Source organism: Anolis carolinensis, chromosome 5 (assembly GCF_035594765.1).
Source record: "Anolis carolinensis isolate JA03-04 chromosome 5, rAnoCar3.1.pri, whole genome shotgun sequence".
In the NCBI taxonomy this organism is placed as follows: domain Eukaryota; kingdom Metazoa; phylum Chordata; class Lepidosauria; order Squamata; family Dactyloidae; genus Anolis; species Anolis carolinensis.
Window position 1 is genome coordinate 197,008,269 of NC_085845.1, and position 19,043 is coordinate 197,027,311.

Below are 19,043 nucleotides of genomic sequence, written 5' to 3' on the forward strand. Positions count from 1 at the left end.
GGCTGCTCATCAGCCTGCGCCACAGTTGTCGTCCAAAACACCCGGAATGGGAAAGGTTGGGAACCATTGTTGTAGACTAATGAGTGCATCTCTTTGGACCTGCAGAAGTTGCTAGACTATGACTCCAAAAACTGTGTCTAGAAGGCCCTTCACATTTGCTGGGGATCTAGATATTCCTAAAGAGAACATTTCTCTTTGTAGGTCCTCCAGCATGATTCTATGGTCAACACAAATTAAACATTTATTGTATCAGCCTAAGAAAACATCTCTTGAGGTCTGCAGTGGACTAAATAGCCAACTTCTACTGGAGGTTGACCACAGGATCATGAAATCTTTTCTTTGGGTCCTCTAGCATATCTCTACGGCCACCTTCTCCAGAAGTTGACCAATATTAATCAAATCCATGAATGATCAAATTTGTATAACTGCAAATTTGGATGTCTGAATATATGGTATCTCCGTTCATAGGAAAGCAGGCAAAATACAAATGTGTATTGAAGAGGTGGACAGATCCAGACTTCCAGAACCTTTTGGCTGACAAATTCTCACCAGCTGTGGTCAATAAATCTCATCAGTCATAGCTACACAGCAGGGGTTTGTCTTTTTGTGATGCCTTTGGCCTACAAGTCTCAATCAGCTCTATAAAAGTGAGGCAACAGCAACTCTGTCCAAGCAGACCATGATCCAGCTGAAGTTTTTCATCTCTGTTGTCCCATGGATTTATTCTGGCTTATAATCCAACCAAAATCAAATCTCAGAACAGACCATTTCACAAAACATATTCAGACCACAAATTGGCAACGATGCATTAAATATCAAATATTTATTACACTTACAAAAAGAAGTAGAAAAGTGAGACATCAGATCAGCCCCTATGGCTGTTTTAAATACATGTTTGAAACCTTATTTATGAGCCATCTTTGCTTCCCTATACATTTTGGACAAGTTCTACTGTCTCAATTCATATAACGATGCAAGGTTTTTAATCACGTTGGAATCCAAAGACATATAAAGCCACAATTGGCTGCCCAGACAGAATATTATCACTCAACGTGATTTAAAAACTGGTGTGAATGAGCTTAGCAGAGCAAAATACAACCTTACAATGTAATCTGTCCATCAAAATCCATAGGCCTTAAACCCCAAGAATGCATACAAAGAACATATACTCCGGTAGAAACATTTTGGTAGCCTGGTGCCACCTAGCGATCAATTCAGTGTGTTGGTTTCTCAACATCCTATGCCGTTTCCATTTGGCACTAATCTTCTCTTTCTGGCTCTGGATGTAAATCCTTATTAAACTGACACCGAATGGCCCTCCTGCCGCATCTGTGGGCTCTTCCCTTGCAAGGCAGATCCTGACACGTCCAAGTTGCTTCCAAACTGGTCAAAGTCCAAGGCTGGTGGAAGAAGTATCTGAAAAATCAAATGGAGAATTTACACAAGAAATTCCTTTTATAAAATTACCTTATATTCTCAGACCACTCTCCAACCATAACAATTCTGCAGCCCAGAATACAGAGAGAAAACGATCACCCTGAGATGCGCATTCCCAGATTCCCTAACAAATATGGCCACCAGCTCACAACAAAATTGGATTAAGAACTTGCATTTTGGAACTAAATTTATATAAATACACATACAGTGAGCCTTTGTGATCTGCTGAGGTTTGGTTCTAACCCACTGCCCGGTTGCTGCCTTTCGGTAACAAACTCATCTCCATCTGTTGTCAAAGGCTTTCATGGCAGGAATCACTGGGTTGCTGTGAGTTTTCCAGTTTGTATGGCCATGTTCCAGAAGCATTCTCTCCTGATGTTTTGCCCACATCTATGGCAGGCATCCTCAGAGGGTGTGAGGTCTGTTGGAAACTAGGCAAGTGGGGTTTATATATCTCTGGGATGTCCTGGGTAGGAGAAAGAACTCTTGTCTGTTTGAGACAAGTGTGAAGGTTGCAATTGGCTGCCTTGATTAGCACTGAATAGCTTTGCAGCTTCAAAGCCTGGTTGCTTCAACAGAAAAGGAAGAAACAATGAAAATGAACAAAATCTGGCTACCAGTATTAAAAAATGTCAAGAATCAGAACAGTAAATAAAGAGCAACACTCAGAAAACAAACAGGAGAATTCCAGACAGGGAACAATCAGGGTCAGTCAACACCTCCCAACAAAGGATTACCTCCAGGCAGGAAACAGCCAGGCTTTGAAGCTGCAGGACTTTCCAATGCTAATCAAGGGGCCAATTCAACATTCTCACTTGCCTCCAAGAGACGAGTTCTTTCTCCCACCCTCGACATTATTCCACAGATATATAAACCCCACTTGCCTAGTTTCCAACAGAACTCGCACAACCTCTGAGGATCCCTGCCATAGATGTGGGCAAAACATCAGGAGAGAATGCTTCTAGAACATGGCCACACAGCCCAGAAAACAGCAGCTCATCTCTATCAATTGACAGGAAAAAAATTATCAATATCCCTTGATGGTGTCACAACTTATCTAGTCATACAATCTTTGAGTAGGAAGAGACCTCAAGGGACATCCAATCCAACTTGATTCTGCCATGTACGAAGGCACAATCAAAGCACGCCCAACAAATGGCCATCCAGCCTCTGTTCAAATTCCCCCCAGAGAAGCAAGGAGACTCCACCAGACTCCTAAGCATCACATTCCACTACAGAACAGATCTTACCATCACAAAGTTCATCTTCATGTTAAGGTGAAATCTTCTTTCCTGAAATTTGAACTAATTACTCCATGTCCTAGTCTCCCAATCGACAAAAGTAACAAAGGGACAGGATTGTCCTTCTCCCTTTCACTTCATTGTAATTAAACTAAATACACACACACACACACACACACACACACACACACACACACATATAATTAACTTAAACTCTGTTGCAATTGAGAAGTTGCTAATAAAAAATAGACAAGAAAAGTCCAGAACAGCAGAACTGCAGGAGGGCGAAACTCATAGACATGCAAGACTGAGGGCCTTCATATCAATATATTGCCATATCTCTGGGTGTAGGAAAAGTTGGTTTCAACCCATTGCCCAGCTGTTGCCTTTCTGTCATTGCACATTGAGGACTTTATGGGAAAGTCCTCAATGTGCAACTATACACAAAAATCTGCAGGCGTTTTTCCAAGATTTGTTTCCCCACTTTTGGCGAATCTTAAAATAAACACATGCAGGAAGGTCCTTAATCACTTATCTGCACAAGAGCTACACAATCTGTCGGCTGTAGTTTTATTCCAAGATGATACACAGATAAGACATTAAAGGCAGGCTGAAGAATGGAGGATTCTTCCATAGATCATATCCAGCAGGACTGCCTTAAAAGTCCACCTGTCTTGGAGCCAACTTGGAGAAAAGGGACTGTTAATAATATATCAACTGCCTCTCTGTTTTCTGGTCTCAGCACACCAATGTACTTTTCTTCTCCACTCCCAAACTTGCACGTCTCAATGTTGAAAATGGAACAATAGAAACCTGCCTTTGTATTGGTTATCATCCAAGCCTCTGTGTTGTGTGCATGCAGCTATCCTCACAGCGAACAGAAAACTAAACAGGAAATTCAAACACAATCAACATCCTCCTTTTGAAAAGCAGACAATAAAGAACTACCCACAGCCAGCTTCATGCAAAGAATTTTGTGATAATATTTAAGGGACAATGGAGGCTTAAAATGAGCCATCATTCCCATAGTGCTTGATTTAAAAGTCCAGTTAATGTCATGCAGCCCCTGAGGATGTGCAGTGTTCCTCCTTACTTCTATAGATGATATTGTCTATACATGTATTTTATTTTGTTTACTGTTTGTTCTTTGGGCCTGACCCCGTGTTAGCTACCCTGAGTCTCTGTGGGGAGATGGAGGTGGGATAGAAAAATAAAGGATTGTTTTTATTATGACACAGCAAACAAGATAGACATGCTGGAAACAAGATAAACATACAAATTTGAGTAAATCAATAGGTACCACTCCAGCAGGAAGGTAACAGCACTCCAAGTAGTCATGCCAGACACATGACCTTGGAGGTGTCTACGGACAACGCTGGCTCTTCAGCTTAGAAATGGAGATGAGCACCAACCCCCAGAGTCGGACATGACTAGACTTAATGTCAGAGGAAAACCTTTATCTTTAACTAAAGCTTAGACATGGCATAGTAAAATGATGTGAATGCAGTACCTGCGGATACAGAGCCTCAACTGTATATCTTTCCTAAAAGTAAACATTCTAAGCTACTTTTAAAACTATCAACTTCCCTGGAATTTCCTTCATTTGGGATTACAAATCCCAGAATCCCCCAGACAGTGCTGCCAACTCTGATTTCCACAGTCCAGTCTCATTGCTGCAGTAACTGAAATCAGATTTTGACTCGACTGCTCTTTTAATCAAAAACGACAGTGTTTCTAGCAGTTGCAAAAGCCTTTGGGGTGTGCCAATTCAGCACACGCAGCCATTCCCGAATTATGTTCTCCCCTGTAAAGAATGGAAGGCTTTCTTTTCTGAGACCGGCCTGAAATTCAAGGAGATAGCTGTCGGCGCCTGATTGGAGACAGGCCAGATCGACACCGATAAACCCCTGCAGCACTTGACCACAAGTGTCCCCAGGAGAGAATTTGTTTTTAAAAAACCTCTCCATATCTCTTGAAGGACAGGAGGCGAAACTGAGAAGAAATGCTGGCTAAATCATTTCAGAGGACTCGACAAAGAGGGAAAGGTACATTTAAGAGGCTGTTATTCAGCATTACCTTTGAAAGTAGTAAAGAAACACTATGTCTGATCCTATGATCCAGCAGTGATGAAGTTGCTTTTGCAGCTGTGTCATTTCTAATGTATGATAACACCATCACAGGGTTTTCTAAGCAAGATTTGTTCAGAAGAGATTTACCACTGCCTTCCTCTGCGGCTGAGAGAGTGTGACTCACCCAAGGTCACCAATGGGTTTCATGACTGAATGGGGATTCAAACCCTACTTTCCAGAGTCTTAGGGCTTTTCCGCACAGCCATATAACCCAGAATATCAAGGCAGAAAATCCCACAATATTTGCTTTGAACTGGGTCATCTGAGTCCACACTGCCATATATTTCGGCTTAGTAAAGTGGGCTAAACCACTGTGCTGTAAAAAAAATCCTGCTGATCGAAAGGTCAGTAGTTCAAGTCTGGGCAGGGTGAGTACCCGCTGTCAGCCCCAGCTCACCTGCCCATCTTGCAGGTCGAAAGCAGAAATGCGAGTAGATAAATAGGTACCGCTTTTAGAAGTAGGTAATAAAGGCGCCCTTAAGGACACCAATCAGGAGTAAGCTCCTTGACATGGAAAATGAAGCAACAACAACTCCCCTTCCCCAGTGGCCGGAGTCAAGCACAGCCGCCAAGATGCCGGAAATAAGACGGGAAAAACTGTTTTTACCTCTGTTGTTTTGTCTGTTCTTGTTAATTGTATTATTGGCATTGAATGTTTCCCATCTGTGTGTTTTCTAAGCCGCCCTGAGTCCCCTTTTGGGTGAGAAGGGTGGGGTATAAATACTATAAATAAATAAATAAATAAATAAATAAATAAATAAATATTCCACTTTAAAGCAGATAATGTGGGATTTTATTCAGCTGTGTGGAAGGGGCCATTGTCCCATGTTCAAGCCACTGCACCACAATAGCTTCTCCATCAGTACAATTTTTAAAGGGGACAGTGGCTACAAAAAGCTAAAATACACAACTGGATCTTTAGTAATGTTACGGATGGGCTTGTCCTCTTGTTTTTGTGCATACATTTAAGGCTATCTGACTTGTACTGACAACAGTGGACACTCCAAAAAATCTTCTTTCCAAAATGAAAACAGGACTGTAAAGCAAAGCTCCACATCCAGAAGAGTAGTAGCAAATCTATAGGGATAGATTTTTACACCCAGGAGGTAAAAATGAGTGTCAGATTGAACTGCAGGCACTTGTCAGTTTGAGAGGCAGATTTGGATAACGGCTGACCTTTCCAAAACGTTTGCAATAAATGGCTGTAAGGACAGACTGATTGTAGTATTATATGTTTTGGTGCAAGAACTCTAATTGTAAAACCATAACTCAAAATATAGAAGAGCAAGAGGGAAGTGAAGAGGAATGACAGGGAAAACTGTCTGCTCCCTGGGCCTGCCCTTTGGCCGAAACCCATCTGCAAACAGATGCATGGGATGTTGGGCACACAAACCCCAGAGGCCTACTTTGTTAGCCAAGAACAAAGATATGTTGGGGAAATATTATGGACTTTCCCCCCTGAATTTCAATATACTGTATATGCTCATGTTCAGGTCTGGAAAATTGGGCATAAAGCCAACTCACGCCCCACAAGTCTAGAAATCAGAGGATTGAAGGACATTTCGTTGGAGAGCAGAATTCTTATGTAGGAGGGATAATGTCTTCATTTTGTGTTTCTTCTCTCACTGAACCTCTTATCTCCAATAGATACATTAACATCCAGAAATAGATCAAGGTGTTAAAAGACAAAAGGATGCAGAAAATACATTCCTGTTTGGAACGTAAGTTCAGAGATTCATTAATGTTACAAAATTACAGCACTACAGTAGAGTCTCGCTTATCCAACCTTCACTCATCCAACATTCTGCATTATCCAATGCAGTCTGCCTCCTGCCCGGATTCACAGCTGTTTTTCTAGGCAGGCAAGAATCACAGATTTTTAAAAAATCTTCACAGGACTGAACTTTTTACAAATTTAACTTCTGACACTATTGTTACTGTAAGTCCATTTTATGCAATTTTATCTTTATTTGTAGTTAATTTTTTTAGTAATCAATGTTTTTGTAGTCAATGTTTTCAATACATTCTGATGTTTTGGTACAAAAAACCTAAATACAGTAATTACTACCTAACGTTACCATGTATTGAACTGCTTTTTCTGTCCATTTGTTGTAAAACATGATGTTTTGGTGCTTAATTTGTAAAATCATAACATAATTTGACATTTGATAGGCTTTTCCTTTATACCTCCTTATTATCCAATATTTTCACTTATTCAACATTTACGTTGGATAAGATGGAGGCAGTGAAGATGGAGGCAGTGTACAAAAATAAAGTTGTTCAAAGTATTCCTCCCTAAACGGTTGTTCCCAGTTAAAGTAGAGTAATACAGTAGAGTCTCGCTTATCCAACATTTATGGTGGATAAGAGAGACTCTACTGTATTACTCTACTTTAATGGGGAGCAGCCATTTAGGAAAGAATACTTGGAATTCCCAGCCAACAACAACAACAACAACAACAGCAACAACTTTATTTTTGTACCCTGCCTCCATCTCCCCGAAGGGACTTGGGGCGGCTTACATGGGGATGGGCCCGATCAACATAATTGAAATAGCACACTGAGATACATAAAACAGTATCACAAAACAGAATAAAAACAACAACCTTATAACAGAGTATAAGGCAACCATTGAACCAATGGGCTAGGCTGTGGCGCAGGCTGGTAAACAGCTGCTGCAATAAATCACTCTGACCATGAGGTCATGAGTTCGAGGCCAGCCCGTGGCGGGGTGAGCACCCGTCAATTAAAAATAAAAATATATAGCCCCTGCTCGTTGCTGACCTAGCAACCCGAAAGATGATGAAGCAGCTGCTCCCCCCTGTGGCCAGAATCGCACATCCCCTCAGGAGAAGGTTAAATTGCCTCTGTGTCTGTCTGTCTGTTGTCTCTGTCTCGGTTCAATGTGTTTATGGGCATTGAATGTTTGCCCTGTATGTGTATAATGTTATCCGCCCTGAGTCCCCTTCAGGGTGAGAAGGGCGGAATATAAATACTGTAAATAAATAAATAAATAAATAAACAACCAATGAACCTGAAATAACAATCAGTTTCTGGGCATGAGTGCCCAGTTTCTGGCCAAGGAGCTACAGTACTTCACTGAGTTCCATTTCTCAGGATTCCACATTCCATTAAAGTGGAAAATAGTGTTATGATGATGAAGTGTGAATGGCCCCCAATATGTAATTGATGGGCTTACAACATACCTAAGCAGCATCAGCAGTGATGAAGGATGCTGGGAGATGCATTCAGCCTCTAGAAGGCTACAGAGCTACAAATGACTTGTCCATGCATTTCAAATGTGACTAGATGTCCAAGTGGCATCAGAAATCCCACTCCTCCTACCTGGTATTCTTCATCCTTCATCCTTTCTTTCAAGGCTGCCTTCACTTCATTGATATTAACGGTCTCCACCTGCTTGTATTTCTTCATGATCAAGCTGTCCACCACCCAAAACATAACAGCCTGTAAAGGGAAAGGAAAGTGGTTTAGAGTGGAAAAGAGATACTCATACTTGAAGCAACAAGGGCAGATATTTTTGCTATCTACCAGTAAGGCAAGACTCTTAGTAAAACCCCTAAGAGATGTTGGTTCACAACATATTCATCAGCCAACCTGGAGTATTCCAGAGCTCAAGAATAAATTATTTTCATTCAGAGCCTTTTTTGCACAAGTAAAAGACAAAAGACCAACCCAGAACTCTTACATGAAATCTATAACAAATCACTAGTAGCATGATGTTCTGACATTCAATGCATCCCCATTTAGACAGGTTAACAATAGTCACCATCAGGTATTTTTGAAGATTTTTGAAGTAATCTGACTTCTGCTTCCAATGATCCACTTTGGAAATGTGGCAACCTTGAGCTCATATTATAATTCAGGTATAACAAAGCCCTGGTAGGATGATACTTGAAAATTCAAAGCATCATCCTACCAGTGGGAGACTTTAAGCATTTCATTCTAATCATTTCTCTAAAAGGAAGTTTCCAAACAATTCCCATCTAATTTTTTCTAATTGTTGTCCTAGGGTGGCACAGTTATAATTATTTTAACAACCAATTTCCCAGTCATACAATTAGCTTCCCTTCTTTACAAAGTTTGTCATTTGATGGGACAATGTAGGGTGTAGGCTTCTTGTAAGCTTCAAAAATTGCAGTGCAGTAACTTCACATGATGTATAAACACACATTGTGTTCTCTAGTTCCTCATGCCTTTGTAAGCATGCAAATTTAGGGAAATTCTTTACTCTGCTTATGGGGTTCGCAGAACTTTCAGTTCTGAAGTTCTCATGCTCATTTGCTAAAAAATATTTGGTTTGGAGTTTTTTGTGAGCTTTCAGCCAGACCTTATACCCATCCTATTTATCTCATTGTTATAATACAAATGAGAAGGTGAGCTGTTATCCTTTTTGTGGAAGTCTTCAGAAGGAACTACTATCTATGTTTTAATGGGACTTTCTTTGCTACCGCTCTTCCCATCTCCTGAAAGAAAGCCACGGAGGAAGCAAAAACTTAGTGGTCTTAGGACATATTGCTTGCTTAACATACAGCAAAATAGTATTGACAGGTTTTCAAAATAGCAAAAAGGGACAGTCAAAATTCAAGAAATACAGGGCTAAAATAGACATTAACAAGGTTTATGTTTTGCGTGAATTAAGGCACTGGTTCCAGTTTGCTTTATCTTGCATTTCTCCATAAAATGAACCTACTGTCACATAAATGACATGATTCACACAATTCTGGCTTTATAAAGAGCCCACGTTCCATCATACTGAATTTGTTAAGGTATTTTGTCCAGTCAATGTAAAGGGACACTTCCCAAACTTCAAATAGAGGATAACAATATAAAAATAATCTACTGTCCATATAAATTACATGAGGCACACATTTATGGCTTTATGAAGAGCCCATACTCTATAATATGGAATTTGTTGTGGCATCTTGTTCAGTCTATATAATGGGACACTTCCCAATCTTCAAATAGTGGATAGCTCTATAAAATTAATCTACTGTCTATATAAATTACATGAGGCTTTATGAAGAGCCCACAAACCATAATACAGAATTGGCTGGGGCATCTTGTTCAGTCTACATAAAAGAGGATGCTTCCCAACTTTAAAATAGGGGATATCTCTTATAATATAGGGTTGGAATACTTGCCAACTGTATAGGGGACAAGCTCACCAACACCCAAATAAACCTACAGTTACAAGATGGAATTATGAATTGTCATAATAATATTGGAAAGGGGCCTGCTCTCACCTCCACCTCTACAGAAATAGTTCAGATAATCCTTGCCATGCTGGCTGGGCTTTCTGAGAATTGTAGTCCAAAAATGAGCTTTTCCCAAGCCCTGCTCCTTTTTCAAAGCCCTCCACATCACCACATCAAATATCTGGGATGCTATCTTCCTCTACAATGACTTGTTTATTGGGTGGGACTTGTGTACGTTTTTAACAACCCTTTCCAACCCCAGATTTAATGTGGTCATAAATGCCACTTCCTTCCGATGTTTTTACTCACATTGACAACAAAAGGCACCACAAGCATCACCAATACCAGCTCCAGCTGTGGGTCAGGGATGTAGTCCAAAAGGATTTCCTGAAGCTGAAAAAAACATCTCTTTTACAAGGAACAAATCCATCAGACCTGCTTGCATACTGTATTTCCTTTGCATAGACATTTCACTGCTTTGCCCTGGTTGTGTTTATTTTAAGATGTTCTAAATAATTATGTTATGTTAATTCTGTAATTTGTTTTATGTTTATGTTTTAATTGTACATCAAACTGATGTTTTTAGGTCTTGTCCCCATGTGAGCCGCCCCAAGTCCCTTTGGGGAGATGAAGGCGGGTTATATTATTATTATTATTATTGACACAACAACATAGTATGACACAGCAAACGAGATCTATATGCTGGGTTTCGTATCACAAAATCACAAGTCAAACACTTCCCAAGTGTTTAGGACTGTGTGATGTATTTTCAGATGATGCGCACAGATCCCAGTAGAATGGCTTTTTGCAGCTGGCAGATCGTTATTTTGTCAATATTTATTGGTTCCAAAGGCAGGCTGAGATCTTTTGGCACGGCACCCAATGTGCCCATCACCACCGGGACCACCTGCACTGGTTTCTGCCAGAGTCTTTGAAGTTCAATCTTGAGGTCCTGATAGCGGCTGAGTTTTTCCAGTTGTTTTTCATCAATGCGACTGTCACCTGGGATGGCGACATAAATAATCCAAACCTTTTTCTTTTCCATGACTGTGATGTGTTGTGTTCCAGAACTTTGTCAGCCTAGATTTGAAAGTCCCACAGTATCTTTGCGTGTTCATTTTCCATTACCCATCATCATCATCATCATCATCATCATAATCATCATCATCATCATCATCATCTGCAAAATCTAAATTATAGCTATGTACTACTCTGTTACCCCTGGTTTGCACTCTTGTGGATCTCTCTCTGCCTCTTTTTCTTTTGTCTCATAATTGATTTGGGACCTTCTGGTGTTCAGTCCTGCATTTGCAAGCTAAAAGCAAGTCTGGGCTCTGCTTATATTATTGACAGTATGCCGGTCCCTAACTTGTCAAATAAGCAGCAGAGGAGACCTGTATTAAACAGAAACCAGAAGAATGATCACCAAAGGAACAGTGAGTTACCACTTCTGCAAGAAAATGTTAACTTCCAGCCAAAGATAAATAAGAGACTGCATCATGGAAGGTGCAGGGAAAATGTATGGAATAGTTCTTTTTAGTATTTGTAGCCATCTCTCCAAACGGATGCTAGAGCTCAGACTTTTCGTGTCACCCTGAATTGCATATCACCATCAAGCTCTGATAACATCCCAAAATGCTTTCTGTTCTGTGCAAATCAACAAGAAGCATAGTCTACATTCACATCTTTGTAAATAGAAAATGCCTAGATATAATGCTTTGAGCATAGCCTTCTCCTTGATGCATTTTTCCCCTGGATTGTATTCCAAAGTGAAATCATTTCAAGGTGTGTCTGGGTGCATCTACACTGTAGAATTAATGCAGTTTGAGACTTTAACTGCCCTGGCATAATAGAAATGTACTACATGCAAGGATAACAGAAGTGAAGAATATACAAAAAGAAAAAATGATTGACAAATTAATAGCATGTGCACAAATTGTTTTAGTGGGCGGTTGGAAAAATAAAACAAAATGGACTCTAACGAATTGGTATAAGTATATAGTTGATATGTTAAATGTAGAAATCACAAATTGCAAATGGAATAATATAGATAAAATTGAAAATATTGCAATAATCAAGGGGATGTGGGAACCAGTTAAGAACTATTTAGAGAATGTACTAAGATGTGGAGTGGAAAAATTAAGATTGAGATTGATATTTCAAATGTAACTTCTGTAGTTCGTTGTATAAAGTGTATGTACAAGGAGGGGAGGGTGGGAGTGGGATAAAATGATAAAACAACAATAAAAACAAATTTAAAAAACTGCCCTGGCTCAATGCTATGGGATCCTGTGAGCTGTGCTTTTACAAGGGTCCTTAGCCTTCTCTGCCAAAGAATGTTGGTGCTTCACCAAACTACAATTCCCAGGCATCCATAGATTTGAGCCATGAAAGCTAATGTGATGTCGAACTGCATTAATTCTGCAGTGTAGATGCACCCTCTCTTGTTGAGAGTTCACAGCAGATTACTATATGAGAAAATACTGTGTTCACCTGCATCAGCCTTACCTTTGTCCAGCCAGGCATGGTCAGGACAAGGCCGATTGTCACTTTCTCAAAGACCATTATGAGCAGATAAAGGCCACACTGGCCAATCCATGCGGCTGCCTGTGGAGGGTCACCTGGAAGAAAGCAAGGATTTATTTAGGTTGTAAACCTGAATGCACGGGAACAATAAAATAAGAAGTTTGTAAACTGCTCTGTGAGCATTTCTGACCAAAGGGCAGGATGCAAATAATATAAAATAAATAAGGATGGAAGTAAACACAGCATTCATGGGTCTAATACAGAGCTGGGAAATAACTATGTTACTTGTAACACATTTATTTGGTGATAGTAAAGGCAAAATAATACTATTTTGGGGAAGAAACACAACTTGTTTCGTCTAGCAAACACTTACGACTTCTAAACCCCTGGTTTTGAAGAGAGTCATTTAAGGTATTGGGGTCATTTCTCTATTCTTAAAGTATCTTTTCCAAAAGGAATTACTGGCAAACACACACAAAATTACACATTACTTGCAAAGTAACATTGCTTTTATCAGTACAGTAGAGTCTCACTTATCCAACATAAACGGGCCGTCAGAACGTTGGATAAGCGAATATGTTGGATACTAAGGAGAGATTAAGGAAAAGCCTATTAAACATCAAATTAGGTTATGATTTTACAAATTAAGCACCAAAACACCATGTTTAACAACAAATTTGACAGAAAAGGTAGTTCAATACGCAGTAATGCTATGTAGTAATCACTGTATTTACGAATTTAGCACCAAAATATCACAATGTATTGAAAACATTGACTACAAAAATGTGTTGGATAATCCAGAACGTTGGATAAGCGAGTGTTGGATAAGTGAGACTCTATTGTAACAAATTGCCTCTTACCAATGGTGTTACAAGCTCTGGTGCGTTTAAGAAAGAATGAGTGAAACACTAATAAATCGCCTTTTACAGATGAAGTTACAAGTTTCAATATATTTTTGAAAGTGAGCAAAACACTATCAAATAATTTTTACAAGTACAGTAACATTATCAATAAGTGAATGAAACACTAACAAGTTAGTTTTTAAAAATAATGTTGCAAAAAGTAGATGATACACCAACAAATTAGCTTTTACAATAATGTGACAAGCTCTGGTGCATTTTAAAAAGGATGAGTGAAAACAGCAAGGTGGCATTTGGGTGCCACTCCATTAAAATACATTTTAAAAAACTCCTCTATGAAGAAACGCAATATGACAAATAAAACCAAAACGGTTCTCAACTTTTCTTGTATTAACATCAGTCTCTCTTCTCCTTTCTTTCTCTCTGCATCCCTCTCACAGACTGGAGGAACGAGAGATTCCTAGCAAGAATATTTTTAACAAATCTGTAACTAATCAAATCCACACAAGTTAAAAATGCAAATGTGGAGGGACAATTGCATAACAAAATATCTTGGCAATGAGAGCCAAGTCTCAACACAAAATTCCTTTATGTTTCCTGTACACAAATAGATGATGGCTCTGACCCTGAAAACTCAACAGGAAGACATTTAAAACTAGAAATTCCCCATACCAAACTTCCTTAGTCCATCACATTCACACTATTGGTGACATACACAAGTGAGAGAAAGGAGGACACAGAGATGGAAGCATCAAGACACTGATGAAAACAAAGACACTGATGGAAGCATAAAGATAATATTGTTTAGCATATATATTCATGTATAAATTAACTTTATGTATAAATTGAGGACAGATTTGGGGGCCAAAATTATGGATATGATCTTTTGATAATTCAAGGCATTTTAAAAGGGCAGAAGTGGTGCTACAGTGGAAAAAGCAGAAATGTCCAGTGCTTCTTTCAGGTTCTCTTAGGACACAATGTAGTTTTATCTTTTGCCATATTACTCAGAGATAGTTCATTCTGCTGACAAGAGTTAAATATTATAATCTTATTATTATGATTATTTATACCCCACTTTTTCTCTCCACAAGACGATACACATGTAACAAGTCAATCCAGGTTTTGGGGGGACCAAATTTAAACTAAAATTACTAGACTTTTGCATGAGTATATACAGTAAGCATAACACAAAGGAGCTTCAGCTATAGGTTCTTCGCTAACTTGTGATTTCAAACGAGACATCATTAACTCATGTTCTAGCATGGATGCATATTAATTCATGCATTTAAGTACATCTACGTGCACATGACAATTGAGGGGGGCCTTGAAAATGCAAGGGAACCCCAGATCTCAAAACAAGCTGGAAAACAGCAATGACCTTTAGCAAGCTCAAGGTACATGGCAAGATTCAAGACAGATATACTAGCTGCTGGATGCTAGGACATATGGCCATCAATTGCACAGAAGGTAGATGTCATCTTCCCCAGTATGAACCTATTCAATATCTGTTAAGTAGTTGAAGAGCGCCACAAGTCTGAGCCCATGAAATGCTAGAAGTGTGATAGTGCCTCGGTTATTCCATGCTGCTGTGTAACCAGAGCTGAAGCACCATTAAATATGAAACAGAACACAAGATTAGTAAAAGAGACTTAGAAAGCAATTCATAAGGAAGCATTATTTATTATATTGGTTCACGATGCATGACGAGCTCATTTCTTCAGCAGCATTCATAAATAAAACCCCAAACAGCATCCAGATGTTCTCTCATAGGTATACAACTATGGTTACTCCATTTCCAAAGATTACACAAGCAGATTTGGACGCATCTCGGCAACTCATTTGGACCAGACCAAGAGGCCAAGGAGAAAATTCTGAAGAATTATCCGGCTGGAGGGAAGGATAGGATACACTTATTGATGAGGCTTGGAGTGAAAATGGGGTCCCATCAGGAGACCTTGTTATGGGTTTGTTGAAAAACAAACTGCGTGCAGTCCTGTCCAGACTTATCCAGCCCTTTTGTGCATCCACAATGAGCAAAAGAAACAAGCCAGGAAAATGGAAAAATCTAAATTTACTCTTAAGTAGCAGAGTCAAAAAACGCAAAACCTCCAGCTTCAAAATAACTCAGTCTCTTTGAAGCAACAAAACTCACATAAAGTTCTTTGCATTAAATTCATGCATCTTTGGAGATTTCTTCAATGGTGCAAGGAAACAAGAACAGTAGGCTCTCAGCAAGTTCTGAAGCAAGTGATTCAATAAGTCCCAAAAAAAAACATTACAAACATTCCCCCAGGTTATACCCCATTCAGGGAGTGGTTCAAGCTTGTTAGCCTTGATTGTTCCAATTACAGTAGAGTCTCACTTATCCAACGTAAATGGGCCGGCAGAATGTTGGATAAGTGAATATGTTGGATAATAAGGAGAGATTAAGGAAAAGCCTATTAAACGTCAAATTAGGTTATGATTTTACAAATTAAGCACCAAAACATCATGAATTACAACAAATTGCACAGAAAAAGTAGTTCAATGCGCAGTAATGTTAAGTTGTAATTACTGTATTTACGAATTTAGCACCAAAATATCACAATATATTGAAAACATTGACTACAAAAATGGCTTGGATAATCCAGAAACTTGGATAAGCGAGGCTTGGATAAGTAAGACTCTACTGTACATGCATATACAGCAATACCCCTCCTTATGTTAAGAGGAAAACATAGTACATTTTACATAGTACATTCAAAAATTCCTAAATCATTTAAGACCTGTTGATGTTTCTGAACACTTAGTGGCTTTGTAAATATATCAGCCAGATTTAGAGATGTGTTACAGTACATTAACTGTAATGTAATGTAATGGGCCAGGCTGTGGCGCAGCTGGCTAGTAACCAGCTGCTATAAATCACTACTGACCAAGAGATCATGAGTTCGAAGCCCGGGTCGGGTTAAGCCTCCGACCATTAAAAAAATAAATAAAAAATAGCCCCGGCTTGCTGTTGACCTAGCAGCCCCGAAAGACAGTTGCATCTGTCAAATAGGGAAAATTTAGGTACGCTTTATGCAGGAGGCTAATTTAACTAATCTACAACACCATAAAACTGCTCACGAGGAAAAGAATGAGGAAGAACAGCCACCAATGGATGGTGAAGCAACAGCTCCCCGTGGCCGGAATCGTGAAGCTGGAAAGATGTTTAAAAAAATGCCTCTGTGTCTGTCTAAAACTGAATGTTGTTTGTCTGTTAGCATTGAATGTTTGCCATATATGTGTTCATTGTAATCCGCCCTGAGTCCCCTTCGGGGTGAGAAGGGTGGAATATAAATACTGTAAATAAATAAATAAATAAATAAATAAATACATTAAATCAATCTCACCATCCTTTACTGCATCTCTTACACAACTGCATTTTATATCTACATGCTTGCTTCTTTGTTTTACTCTGGCCTGTGTTGCCATCAAAATGCATGTTTGGCTATCTTCATATATTTTTCTCCATTTGACTGTGTCTGGGAATTTTCAAAAAAGCTTGTCTGAAATCAGTACTGATAGGTTGCAACCTCCCACAAAATTCCTGCAGGTAAGCCTCATAGAAAAGCACAGCTTAAAATGCAGATATTCCTTCTGGAAGAGTTACTTAGGTGATCCCTCGTTGTCCGAGGATGATTGTCTTCCAGGTGTAATGTTCTGGCGGTGGGTATATAGGTGGCTGTGGAGCCCTATTCTTGACCCACAGGTTCTTCTACAGTGAAGACATCGGTTTCCAGATGAAAGGCAGTCCCAGTCAGGATTGGCTTGAGGTGCTTTCCTCTTGGCACGTTTCTTCCTTTCGCCCTCCATTCATGCCTCTTCAATTTCCACAGCACTGCTGGTCACAGCTGACCTCCAGCTAGAGCGCTCAAGGGCAAGGGCTTCCCAGTTCTCGGTGTCTATGCCACAGTTTTTAAGGTTGACTTTAAGCCCATCTTTAAGTGTATTTTCCTGCCCACCAACATTCTGTTTTCTGTTTTTGAGTTGGGAGTATAGTAACTGCATTGGGAGACGGTGACTGGGCATTCGGACAACGTGGCCAGTCCACTGAGTTGATGGCATTGGAGCATTGCTTCAATGTTGGTGGTCTTTGCTTCTTCCAGCATGCGGACATTTGTCCGCCTGTCTTCCCAAGAGATTTGCAGGATTCTTTGGAGGCAACGCTAGTGGAATCGTTCCAGGAGTTTTGTGTGACATCTGTAGATGATTTACATTTTGCAGGGTTTGCAAGGATTCTGGAAGAGTACAATCCCTCCATATCGTTACTACCATCTATTATCACCATCTTCTGCCTCTTCTGCATCTTGCCCTTAGATAAACTATGGAACTCACTACCAAAGGAGGGGGCTCTAGCTAGCAAACTGAGGAAATTTGGGGAAAAGCAAGTAGGAGAGACACAGAGAAACTTTAAATTCTTAGGCCGACCATACGCCACCTCCATTACCAAAAGCCATAGACTTCTGTACATCAATCAACAGGGAATATGAGATAAAAATACAGTACAGCTCCTATATCTAGTGTTTCATCTACCTGAATCTGGCCTGGGTTCCTGTTTCCATGGTAGGTTCTGAAATCTATACTTTTGGGGGGTCACACTGTAAATGCATTCATATCCTGTTGGTGGGCTTTCTTGGGGCAACTCACTGGCCATACTGCAAGGAGAATGGCAGACCAGAGAAGTCTTTGGTCTCATCCAACATGGCTCTTCTTGCATTCAGGGATTTCCATGCTTGGGCACTATCAAATAATGGGTTCTTCAAAAGCCTTTAGACTCCAGCAAATTTCCAAACCCATCACCCATTATTAACAGAAGAGAAACACATCATGTTGGGATTAGAGGAATAAGACAACCTAAAGGTAAAGGTTTCCCATGACGTTAAGTCCAGTCGTGTCCGACTCTGGGGGTTGGTGCTCATATCCATTTCTAAGCCAAAGAGCCAGCATTGTCCATAGACACCTCCAAGGTCATGAGGCCAGCATGACTGCATGGAGTGCTGTTACCTTCTCGCTGGAGTGGTACCTATTGATCTACTTACATTTGCATGTTTTCGAACTGCTAGGTTGGCAGAAGCTGGGGCTAACAGTGGGAGCCCATTCCGCTCCCTGGATTTGAACCTGCAACCTTTTGGTCCGCAAGTTCAGCAGCTCAGTACTTTAACACACTGCACCACCCCAAGAAAACCTACAGGTCACAATTTATTTCAAAATGAGCTGGAGATCCTACCCTGAATGCTTCCAATCAAGCTTTTAAAAGTCACAAGTATAGTACGATCCTGCATTAATGTGCACACACTGCAAAAAATAATAATAAAATAGAGCAAGTAGCTCCAAGGCCTTTTGAGGCTCTTGCGCAACAGCCTGCCCGCCATCCATCCATCTCAGTATGAGGCCGGGAGAGGGAACAAATGGATTGTTTCCTCTCTGCCCTTGAACTCTGCTTCCCTCTTGTGCTCATAATCTCCTCCCAGCTGGTGGGCAGTGACCCTTGAAGGGGAAACAAAGGTTAGCAAACAAGAGGAATGAAAAGCCCCCAACAGAACCCATGGCGGCCTTAAAAGGTCCCCCAGCTGCTCCAACTCCACTAAGCATTTCCAGATGCAGCACCAA

General features: G+C 40.1%; 1 protein-coding gene across 1 annotated transcript in view; it reads right to left on the minus strand.

Moving 5' to 3' along the window:
- Nucleotides 1-799: 799 nt before the first annotated feature.
- LOC100565900 (store-operated calcium entry regulator STIMATE) overlaps nucleotides 800-19,043 on the minus strand; it is a 68,879-nt gene continuing 50,635 nt past the window's right edge. The window contains exons 5-8 of the mRNA XM_008110255.3: nucleotides 12,532-12,644; nucleotides 10,333-10,416; nucleotides 8,153-8,272; nucleotides 800-1,416 (exon numbers count right to left, since the gene is read on the minus strand). Coding sequence (XP_008108462.1) covers nucleotides 1,297-1,416; nucleotides 8,153-8,272; nucleotides 10,333-10,416; nucleotides 12,532-12,644 — 437 coding nt within the window. The 3' untranslated portion in view covers nucleotides 800-1,296. The remainder of the gene's footprint in view (nucleotides 1,417-8,152; nucleotides 8,273-10,332; nucleotides 10,417-12,531; nucleotides 12,645-19,043) is intronic.